The sequence below is a fragment of the Caretta caretta genome, chromosome 13, assembly GCF_965140235.1.
Source record: "Caretta caretta isolate rCarCar2 chromosome 13, rCarCar1.hap1, whole genome shotgun sequence".
Classification (NCBI taxonomy): Eukaryota; Metazoa; Chordata; order Testudines; family Cheloniidae; genus Caretta; species Caretta caretta.
Genome location: NC_134218.1, coordinates 26,563,252 through 26,575,391, shown reverse-complemented (window position 1 = coordinate 26,575,391; position 12,140 = coordinate 26,563,252). Strand labels below are relative to the sequence as shown.

General features: G+C 47.9%; 1 protein-coding gene across 2 annotated transcripts in view; it reads right to left on the bottom strand.

Annotated features, from left to right (window-relative positions):
• Positions 1–1,598: 1,598 nt before the first annotated feature.
• The window catches only part of PIGU (phosphatidylinositol glycan anchor biosynthesis class U), a 42,499-nt gene continuing 31,957 nt past the window's right edge, over positions 1,599–12,140 (bottom strand). For both annotated transcript variants that reach the window (XM_048819675.2, XM_075118835.1), the window contains exon 12: positions 1,599–3,529. In XM_048819675.2, the coding sequence (XP_048675632.1) occupies positions 3,416–3,529 (114 nt within the window). In that variant the 3' untranslated portion in view covers positions 1,599–3,415. The remainder of the gene's footprint in view (positions 3,530–12,140) is intronic.

Genomic DNA, 12,140 nt, shown 5'->3' with positions numbered 1-12,140 from the left:
AATTACACAAGATGTAGATGTGAGGACCAGATTGCAAGTGAGATTCAAAATCCACCCTCCAATGCTGGAAGCTAATGTAGCTGCCCAGAATAAGACCTGCTAGTATAAGGCCATGGAGCTGAAAGCAGCAAAAATGTCATTGCAAGAGAAAATCCATTACACGTTCCATGATGGGGGAGTCCCAGCCAGAGGGCAGTTTGTGCCCCACACATTGGAGCTGCCACTCAAACATTCAGCTGGCCAGCTCCAGCATCCGACAGGCTGCATAGAGCCTTTTCTGCAACATGGTGGGGGTTTAAAGCAATTAAGCCAAGGCTGCGAAAACGTGACCCCAGCCGCAGGCCTGGAGAGATCTCAGTTAAGATTTCAGCCATTCTGAGGGGAAAAAGGTGGGTGTTTCTGATTTTGACCCCAATAGACACACATGTAAGCTCTGTTTCATACCCATGACTCACCCCTCCCTCCAGCCCAGATGGGGCCCAGTTCTTGGAGGAAACATGCCCATTCTGGGTAATCCGACAGAAAGAGATCGAGGCTGCTGGGCTTCCCTGTGTGTCTAATTCTGCAAACCTCAAGGATGTCCAAGATGGGCAGAAATGTTTTCTAAAAAAGCATCAGCAAAGGGTCAGCCAATTACTCTAGGTTTTATATAATCCGCCAGAGCAGCTGGGTCTGAACTCAGGATCCTGCCTTCCACAGGTCAGGGGGAGGTGCCTCATGAGAAGAAGCCCGTGCCAGGCAATCCGCTTTGGAACAAAACAAACCTCCTTTATCCCACACTGAGACCCTGTAACACATGGGAGAGAAAGTGGCTGCTGCCATGACAACTGCCCATGGCAGGACACTGCAGCTCCAGGGCTCCCGTGTGCCAGCCGAGATTAGGATTAAGAGGATGAAAGGGGGAAGGGGGGGGAAGAGGGAGACCCATGGTAAAACTGGGACACATTTCAACTAGGCAGGGAAGCCAGACTGTCAGTTACATTAACGAATGGCTTTAGCAGAGCTCTGAGTGGCTTGAAAGCTTGTCTCCCCCTCCCCAGCAGAACTTGCTCCAATAAAGGCTGTCCCCTCACTCAACTTGTCATTCTAATAGTGCCCAAGTCTCACCCCCAAAGAGCACTCTGGGACACCTGTTGCCATGGCAGTATCTCCTGCCGTCACTTGCTCTGACTTGGCCTTTGGAGGCTGCCATTTGGGCAGGACTAACCAGCTCGCCCTCGCAGAGCAGGAAAAGCTGATGACTTGGAAGGCCGAGTTTCAGACAACTTTCAAGGGTGCAAATTCAGTCGGCCTAAGCACCTGTGCTGGGACCATACCGGCCGGGAATCTAGCCCAAAGCCACCTGCTTGCCCCACTCCTGGAAGTTGGTCCTGCTCCCTTCCTGCCAGATAGGGCAGCCTCTGGGCTCCTTACCTAGAATTACATTAAGCACAATTTAAGGCAATTCAGACCTTGGAAGAAGAAGAGTCCTGGATTTATTTAAACCGCGGGACCCTGAGGTTTCCTCCAAGCACAAGCCCAAAACAATGGCCTGGGGCAGAGGGTAAGGAGCCCCTCGTCCCCGCAGCATCACTGCTGCACAGAGCACTCGGGAAGCATTTGAAACTTGCATGATTTATTATCCACTTTGTGATGTGTCCCAAACACCTGAGAGCCGAGGGGAGAGCTGGTTCTGAGCGCCCTTCTGCAGCTGGGGCCAGGAGCCGGTCTCTTCCGGGGGAATTCCCACGCGGGAGCGGCTGGGTGTTGTGTACAGCAGGTTGGACTTGGCCCAAAACCGCCTGCCCAAGTGCCAACAGTAGTGCAGTAAGGCAAGAGTTTGTAGTTTTCTTACAAAAAGCCATTTGAACACCGGCCTGACGAGACAGCAAATGTAGGAGAAAGGGCACCACGGCCAGCGGAGTGACTCTGCAAAAGGGGCCTGGGCAGGGGTGTGCATGACCATGTCTCAATCGTTCTCTGCTTAACGTGCTCGGTCTAAAACCAAAACGATGAAAGGGGGTTTCGAATGAGCAGCCCTTCGCGCCCCCTTGGGTTCTGAGAGGTGAGCTGGGTTCTCTCTGGCTTGTGTTGCCGGCACCAGTGCCAAGGACCCTGGCTCGGATCCTGCTTGGTTTCTTGGAGCTGTGTCAGGTCTGAAGAGTTAAGAGCAGCAGCAAAACTTATCTTGGTCCCTACAGCGGGTGGCTCTGGCACACAGGGACCAGCGCTGGGGAGTGAGATGCCGTTTTTGCATAGTCACTTTTCCGAGAGTAGCCCCATTTTAATGCTGCTCTAGGTGCGAGGGAATAACACTTTGAGTAAATGTCTCTCCTTGCTAAGTGGCTGCAGCCCATTTGGAGCCCAGGCACCCCAAAGTACTAAGAGGCGCCTTCTGGTTTGGATTTGTATTTCTAGAGAGAGGAATTCTCCCTCCTGGCCTCTCTCCCAAAATCCCAGAGCGGGGCAGCTCAAGGATCTAAACACAAGCCCCAAATAATAAAAGAGGGGGTGGGGTGACACTCTGTATTCCACATGCAGCCACGCTCTGCATGGATTCAATAAGTGATGTTATTTCTAATATTTTGTCCGTTCCCCTGAAACCTCCCAGTGCTGCTGTCCAGCTTCCAAAGGGATGGTCTCTCTTTTCCCTTAAAGGGAAACCCCCAGACTATCCCCAACCCTCCCTCTCCCTGCATTCACTTCCCTTCCCCCTCTTCCTGGTGGTTTGTGTTTCAGTTTGGTGATTTTACTGTACATCCCTCCCAGACGGTTCATGCTATCACTTTCTCTCTGCTATGGAAAGCCAATAGGTTGTCCCCTGGATCCTCTATTCACTGCAGGAGCTGTCCACTGTTTAAGAGACACTCTGATTTCCAGATGCAACGACAGAATGAAGAAACAAGTGTCTAAGTCAGTCAAAGCCAAGTCCCCAGAGCTTGCTGCATGCCAAGCAGGAGCATTACTGAGGAAAGCAATGAAGGAGGAGGAACAAAAGCAGTCTATGAAGAGATTTCCAGTGGCATTCAGTTCCAGAAAGAGAAACATACATCTCCAGTGATTTTCCCCACAAGTGATGATAATAAATTAAAGGGTTTATGGCCTTAACTCTCTGGGCCTGAGATGCAGCCCTGGGACTGCCCAGGACTGATGGTTGGTGTTGTAGCAGAAAGCACAGCTGAAGGAGGAAGGGAGGTGCTTCAACAGAGGCCACGTGGCCCTAGCAGCGCAGGTTTTGGCCAGTTCTTATGGTCTTGGCTCTGAACTCAACGTCACTGCCAAAGAGGGTAATCCTATCCAAACCTCAGCCCTTTCTTCCTCCACAGTAGGTAACATCCCACCAGTCAGACCACTCTCAGGGAACCCTCCCCACCCACCCCAAGCTTTGCGTGTTTTGTATAGAGGTCCATCCCCCAAGTCATGCAGGGCAGGGTGATTATTTCAGAACCAGCATGGCCTCCGTCCCGTCTTTCCTTGTCAAGTACAGGCCGTGAGTGAGGTAGTACTCTCGCCGGAGGAAGGCGTAGAAATAATCAGAGATGAGCAGGATCTGCAGAAGTGAAACATACAGGGTGTAAGTGACGCTTCATACCAAAGACTAGCTAGTTTTACAGACCACTGATGCAAAGCTCTCTTTCCCATATCATTCCCAACCTTGTCTCTCATTCAGGAGAGCAGTGACGACCCAATCCAACCTCTCCCAACTCAGAACCCCACGCTGATTACTTCTAATGGTCTTTAGTTTAAAGTCTGATCACTTCTGAGTTACTGTTTTATTCAGAGAGGCCAAGAGCCTAGGAAGGACTAGAAGAAAAGCCACAAATGCTCAGGGTCTAATACAAAATGAAACGAGATAGAGGCTTTTGGAACTTCAATGTTTCCAATACACATTGTACTGACGGGTAAATTACAGGAAGACTAAGGCCCAGCTTTTTAAAGGTATTTAGGTGTCGCATACTGAGCGAAGCAATGCCTATACACCTTTCAAAATTTGGGCCTAAGTGATTTGCCCAGGTTAGTATAGCAAGTCAGTGGCAGAGTGGGAAAGAGATCACAGGAGTCCCAGCCACTAACAACTACCCTCCCTCCCAAATGAATCTATATTTTGCAGTGAGGCCCCACTGTGCTGGGTCCTGTACAAGTGTACTTTACAAGGCACCGTTGTTTGTGAAAACTCAAGAGCTGACTCAATGAACAGTTCCATGGGGAAGGCCTGAACTCCAGCATTTAGGGAGGGCTTGTTTTCTGTAACTGCCAACCCGGGCAGCTCCCACAACAAGGACTGGCTTTCGGTGAGTGCCAAAGTTTGGTCATTCTTAAAACACTATTTATTATTTACCCACTTGCCATTCATCCACTGATACCATTTTCCCCCTATCTGCCCATCAGCGCTTGGATGCAGTCTGCCTGGGAACAAAGCAGTCACATTCACCAGTGACCCTGACCCATTCTGGAGCTGGAGGCCTTTATAGCACTGTACAGGGGTAGCAATCACTGTAACCACCGAACAACAGTGTGTCACAGCTGCAAAGCACTTCCCGCGCATTCATTATGCTACTCAGTGAATTCATTCAAGAGGGAATTTCACCTGACAGCCCTTCTGGGTGCTGACTGGATCAAGGGAATGGGGTGATGGGCTGGGTGTGAGAGGTACGAAGGGAGCTGCACTGTCAGCAGGCGGCAGCTTGGTGGTGGGGCAGGTCATGTGGCTGCAGATGGGCGGGCTGGGGCGGGTCTGATGGAGTGGGAAGTGCAGGGGATTGCGGAAGTTTGGGTGGTCAGTGGGGCTGGCGGAGACGGAAGGGGAAAGCACAAGGCAGCAGAGAGCTGGGGCAAGGCTGGGAGAGAAGGAGCTGGGAGGCAGTGCCTGAAGTGGGGTGTGGAAGAAGGCTGGAGAAGGCTGGCTGTGCCCAAGGAGAAGAGAAAGCAGCAGCCAGGTGCAGCTGCTGTCAGGCTGCAGTGCCAACAGGAGCACAGCTACCCTTTGATCCGAGGCCCTCAGCAGCACCTCGCTGCAATGACATGTTGCAATCATGGACTTAACATTCCCCACACACCTACAGGAGGTGCATACTTTACACACGGCTGTATTTGAGGCACAGATGGCTTGTGTGTCTTGCCTATAGCCACAGACAGAAGCTGTGTCAAAGCTGCGTTCAGGAGTCTGTCAACAGCATACACCCATCGCCATGGTATTTGAGCACAAGTTCCTGGCTTCCGGTCACAGGCTCAGATCTCCCGCTCTCTCCCGCAGTGCTCACTTCACTAAGATGAGCCAACACTTCCCTGGAAGGCTGTAAAAGCCTTTTGATCTGAAAAAACAATTCGGCTTCCAGGTCCTACATCCCCTTCCCCACCCTGACTCTTTATCCCTGAAGAGATCTGCAGCTTAAGGAGCTCATCTCTAACACCCTGCGACAACACAGCGGCTTGCTGAAAAGGATGACGCTGCTCCCAGCCAAGGCAGATTCCTTCAAGCAGGGGCTAGGGCACAGCTTGTTGGACAGGCCGCTCTCACTAGTGAACAGCCACACAGGAGGTGTCAACAACCTCAAGCAAAAGAGGTTCTAAGTTCCATGCGCGGCAGTGGCAAAGACACCCGTAGTTAATGTTATCTGCTTCCAGGGGAAATCAGTGTTCCCTTGCATGAAGGATGCTGACAACAGGTGATCCCCCAGGGCTGCAACACCTTCCAGGAAGGTAATCTACTCATTAGCTGCACCAGCACAAAGCTTCCACTAATCTTCCCTTCGACTGGCAGCCTTGCTTATGCATGGACATGCCAAGACACAAGCCTGGACCTTATGTGTAGTAAATACACACCCTCTTTCCAGGGGGTTTCTTCCTGGAATATTTATTTTCTCTAGCACAGATGGGGAAATAATTCCCATCCATTGTCACCACAAACATCTCCAGCTGTATGGAACTTTTAGGAGCCCCAAGTAGCAAACTAATTAAGTAATGAGTAATTAACTCCTGGAAGGAGGACTCATTTCTTGGAGGACAGAATTAAGGAGGTAAACAGATCATTAGGTTGAAACACACACTATGTCTGAGCCAGCGAAGATAAGAGGGAGAACACCCAGGGAACCATTTACTAACAATGGACAAGATTAGTTATGGATGTAAAGATGAGGTAAGGAGTAGGTCGAATGTGGACATGCATGGACAGACCATGCTGCACAGGGACTGGTTCCTGCAAAGTAAACACGCCAGTCCAAAAATGTATGATGTAATATATAGTAAATGCAATGAGATGTGTAAATGTATATGAAGGGAAAGGATTTCTGTGTAACTTTGGGTGTGTGGTACACCCTATACCCATTGATGGATACGTCCATCAATGGCTATTAGCCAGGATGGGCAGGGATGGTGTCCCTAGCCCCTGTTGCCAGAAGCTGGGAATGGGCGACTGGGGATGGATTGCTTGATGATTACCTGTTCTGTTCATTCCCTCTGAAGCACCTGGCATTGGCCACTGTCAGAAGACAGGATACTGGGCTAGATGGACAATTGATCTGACGCAGCATGGCCGTTCTTATGTACTCATTATGCTTGAGTCTGATCATCTCAGAGAAGTTTTGCTGTATGCCAAATAAAGACACCTGAGTGATGAAATCTGGAGTCAAACTGTGTTTTTTTGGATCCCAGAGAACTGGATGAAGTTTTCTCCCGGTACTGGACAAGGTGTCTGAATAAGCTGAAAAAGATCTCAGAGGGAATCCCAACACCACAGACTCGCTGCACTGGAAGAAGCTAATGCTCCGTCTCATGTGGCATCCCATCTCTAATAATGGGCAAAGCTGGATGCTTCAGAAGAAAGTGTAAAACCCAAAATACCACCCTTCGCTCTGCAACGTCTTATGGGGGGGGAGTTTCTGTCAAACTCCACTTGTTTAAGCCTTGAGAGCTGGCGATTTTCAATTGGTTAAAGTCCTGAGCAGGGAAGCTACACGTGTTTAATTTAGGCCATTTCCCTTTCCTAGCATCTTGCTAAGAAATACCTGGGCAGAGGAAGGAAGAAAAGTGACTCAGGAAGGGTTTGCAGTCGTACTGGCCACAAGGGTGACCTGTCAGACACTGCAATATTCTAGTAAAAGAGAGACGCACATGACAGCTGGTCCCACTCTCTCCAGAGCTGCCAGTAACAGCCACCTCAGGTTTTCCCCACAGGGTAATTTCAGTGATGACAGGAATGCCTAGCACTTACATGATACTCTTCTTTTGCAGGGTGCTGTACAGACATTAATGAAGCCTCAGAACAGTCCCATTTCACAGTTGGGGAAACAGAAGTTAAGTGGCTTTCTCCAGACCCCACACCAAGCCATGGCAGTGCCAGGACTAGAACTCAGAACCTAGGCAAGTCACAGCCCCTGCGTTCCCCAGATTCTCCATATGAGGTTAAATCACCTCAGCCATGAGATTGTGAGGCTCAATTCATTAACATCTGGAAAACGCTTCAACAGCCTCATACAGAGGCACCACAGAAATGTATAATATTGTCTATAAATCTGCCTTGTCCTGAACTACCAGGTTAGTCCACAAATCACTCACAATCACTCATTTGCTGCAAGACTTGTTTTGGCCCATGACTGAAATATTCACATCTTCCAACTGTTAAAAGCATGAGCGCTCCTGTGAACACACAGCTCTGCTGCAGCCAAACAACTCTGAGAGCGGCATCATATGTGCAATGAGAAAACATCTCCGTGCTAGAGAGCTGAGAGTCCCTGGATGGCATTTCTACCTCTCAGCTATCCTTGGAAGTGTAACGTGGGGCTCTATGGGGCAATACACCTCTCTGCCTGCAGCATCCTCTTGCTATTAATGACAGGGCAGACCGACTGTAAGGGCCAGTCTACACTGCGAAACAGAACGGGGACAATTGTGTTGTAACTGGTTTCCATCACAGGTTGTATGTGTAATTTTGCTGGCGCCCTAAGGAGTCCCAGAGGTGTGGCAGAATTGTTGGTGAGGGAGGCAGTGTTGCCTAGTGGCCAGAACTCTGGACTGGGACTCAGGAGGCCTAGGATCTATTCCTGCCTCTGCCAAAGGGCAGTTGGGTGACCTCGGGCAAGTTATTTCACTGCTCTGTGCCTCAGTTTCCCCATCTGTAAAATAGGGATAAGGAAACTGACCTCATTTGTAAAATGCTTTGCGATCTACTAACAAAAAGCGATACATCAGAGCTAGGTACTATTACTAGTGACAGTGCATTTTAATGTGCACCAACCAGGCTGTCTGCTGAAATAAATACACAAGTGAGTGGGTGCTCTGATGAGCACACATTAAGTTCAAGGTCAGATTGTTCCGGGGCTGAATCTCCCATGTGTGACAGCACAGCGAATAGGCTGCCAGCCCCAAGGAGGGACTGGCACTGCAAAGCTCAGATGGGAGGGTGGGGGGGCACATGGCCACAGGGTGGGTAATCTTTCCCTCCAATAGCACAGTCCCCTATCACACAGGCACTTCTCACCTGCCTCCCTTCAGATTTCACCCCCTCATGGAGCATGCAGGGATACTTCCCACAGGAACAGCACAGCTATATTAAAAGCCCTAGAGTCACCACTACCTAGAATACAAATTTTATACAGTGGCCATCTTAGAAAGTCGATAATCAGTTACCACACAGCAGTATACTTAGAACAGGAGGTAAGCGGGGTATCTTAGACACCATGGTACGGTATCTCTTGGGAAGTGCTGATTTTAATGGAACCTTTTTAATGCACAGAAGGGGTCTGAGTTATGACTGCTGCAGGGAACATAACTTTGACTTCTTGATTTCTGTGCCTTTATAATCTAAGCCACAGTGTTATATTAATACAGCTTTTTGCATGCAACAATAGCGCTAATCTGGCATTGATTAGCATGTGAGTAACGGTTAAAACAATACTGCTGCCCTGACAGAAGGACAGAACAGGTAGAATCCCAGGGTGGGCCAACTCCCTGCAACCCTCAACCCCAAGTAGGGGGGAGGGCTTCTCCCTGGAAAAGGCAGGCCCAAGAGGGGACTGAAGCTCACAAAATAATGGTAAAAGTAATCCAAGACCATGGCCAAGGCGCTGTCGGAATATCAGCCCTCACCATTCTCCAGTGAGGTGGGTGAGTGTTGTTATCCATCGTCTACAGATGAAGACTCTAAGGCACAAAGAGATGAAGCGATTTGGCTACAGTAACTCCTCAGTACACTGTGACTGTACAATGCCCTGACTGGGGCCGTTACATGTTGCTCTCACATAAATTCTTAAAAACGCCCATGACAGAGCCAAGGCTAGATCTCAGGGCTTCCTGAATCCCAACCTTTTGCTCCTTTGCCATTCCTCACAGCCCTTCGCCTTTCTGAGAAGCGAGGCCAGTCACTTCAGATAACCAGCTCTGGCCAAGTCAAGCTGCAGATGTCCTGGCTTCCCTGCCAGTGTGAATGAAGACATCACAAATGCCAAAAACAAAGGCACAAGAAACAACCCTTTGGGAATCCCTATTTTCATTCCTTCCCTTTATGGACCTCGGTGACATGTCGCTCTCACGGACAGTAACCAAAGCGCTAGCCACAGCTCCTTTTTGGGAAGGCTCCCAAAGAAGTCCGCCTGTGACATTACAGCAACATGTTAGCTCTTGTTAAAACAGCCAAGAGTTATGGGATCTTACAAAGAGGTGGTTTATTTCCCATACCCTTTAAACTTTGTGCTGATACACTGCAGCTTGTGAAAAACTGCTGCACGCACCTTACACTAAAAGCCCACGGGTTAAAAGAAGACAGCACCCCGGGGAACAGATGTGATGTGAACGTGGGTAACAGGCAACTTCTAATGTATCTTGAGCAGGACAGCAAAAGCTTTAAACTGCTTCCTGTGTGTTGTTTGAATTTAGCCTTAGGGTTTTTGCTTAGAGATTGCTCTTGTTCTTCCTTTAGAAAATGAATACAATCCAGTAGAGGTTTTAGGAGCCCGTATGATTCTGAGACACACAGCAACCAACCATTGCTCCTTCAACTACACAGAGCGTGAGAGGCTGCTACTTGTGGGGAAGGTTCCAATCTACCCCCCATCCCAACTTTAGCCTAAAACTTGCTCCGGATATAAATAAATAATAATAAAAAAAATCCGCCATCTTTTCTGGCTTCTCCTCAAAACTGAAATCTCCAAGCAATCTGCAGAGTTTGGATTAAAGTGGTCTAAGCCCTACTGTATTTCACTTTAAGGCATAAAATGCATTCAACTGATTGAAGAACCGTTAAAGAAATACAAACATAACTAAAGGAAAGTTGTGCAAATCTTGTCTTTACACAATCTTGCCACTGTTAACACAAGAGCCTTCTCCTGTGCAGCCCTTGGAGTCCTGTACCTGAACGTCTCATCCACTTATATTCTAACATAACTCATAACTCCTCCACTTTCATAACCTACCTGAAAATGGATCTTTTCTCCTTGTTTAATATATCTGATTTCTCTCTGTCTTTACTTGTTATTTACACTCTGAAAAGCATTTTAAGACACAGATGAAAGAATTTTCACAAAACAAAGGTTAACTTTGTATTCTATTTTGTGTTAAAATGCATTTGATCAATGGATTTAATGCAATATAAACTGAAGATCCTCCTTTGTTAAGGAAATAACTTTGTGAGATAGATGATTCTCATATGACAAACACATACTTCCTGGGTGATGAGATGACTAAGGAAACATTTTCAAAAGCGCCCAAGTCCTGTTGATCTTCTCTGAGACTCTGGCTCTTAAGTAACTTAGGTGCTTTTGAAATTGTACTTAAGTCTCATAAGGCCTGTACAAAAGTCTCATAATGGCCCTTTTGCCATTGACCTCAATGGATGCAGATATGTAGTATTTATAGCTTTATGACCACCCTAGGTATTATTTTTTATGTAACTGCTGTTATTCTTGGTAATGCATCTTGCTGAGGAGGGGGAAGTTTCCAAACTGGCCAGCTGCATTTGTAAGTCTACATGAAAACAACTCAAGATAACTGTTAAATGACAGAAAACCACTGCTCCCCCCAGACCACATCAGTGGGCAAATAATTAGTTGCCTTCAACTCAAGCTTTGCTGGCTTGCTGTATCACTGGCTAGGAAATCTGTGCACAAGGATCTCAAGAAAGGTTTACACAGCAACACTCTGGAGGGGTAAAAGGGTTTTTGGCAGTTCAGCAAACAAAGGTCGCACACAGACAATTCATGCTCTTGCATTACTATCACGTTATTTTTCACCCTGTTGGCTCCCCAGGCATGCTGCAAACTGAAATGGAGATGGAGACTATATACAAGGGAGAACTCCATCCACTAGTGAAGTGATGATAAGATGCAGGGTGAAACAAGGAAGCTGTTTAACAACATGCAGCAAAGCTATACAACCGGTTAGCAAGTGAAGAAGAATTCTTTGTCTTGCTGAAACTGCAAGGGAATTAAAGAGAGCAGAACATAATTACCCATGCTGGAATGTGGCCAAGTCACTTTTACGACCGTTCCCTCTCCAAAGATTTCCATGCAAACTTTAATGATCACAAGTGGCCAGGACCTCAACAGCACCTGCAACAGCCTAGTACCATGCCGATGTATTGGTTCTGCACTCACTCAGAAAGAAGCAGTGTCACCATGGCCCACAGGCAGCACCTAGGCATCCCTTGGAGGTCTCCTATTCAAGCACTGACCTGGCCTGACCTTCTAACAACATCACAGCACAAAGTGATATTGTCTGCTGCCTGACCCTACTTAATCAAACTGAAGGTGCCAGGCAGAAAAACGGATTCCAATTTGTTTTCTTGAATGTAATAGCAAAATAATTCTAGATACCTTGCAGACACAGCACCCTCCCAAAAATAAATAAAAGGATAGATGTCCAAGGAACTGCTCATTTCAGGACAGCAATTATTTCTGTTTAAAGCTTTAATGGGTATTGTGTGTTTGTGTTTTGGAACTTTAAGAGGATGGCTGGCCAGAATGCAGCTTGGTCAGTCATTAACAGCCCTCTGATGACTGCAACATACTATCTGCAGGACAGCACTGAAGGCCAGAATTATTAAAGCCTAGGGATGCCCCAGTTTTGAGAACCTGAAAGTCAAGACAGGAAGGGAATCCTTAAAAAGCCAACAGGAATGCTGAGGTCACAGACAAGACTGCTTTGGTGCTACCCTTCCTGCCTTTTAAAGC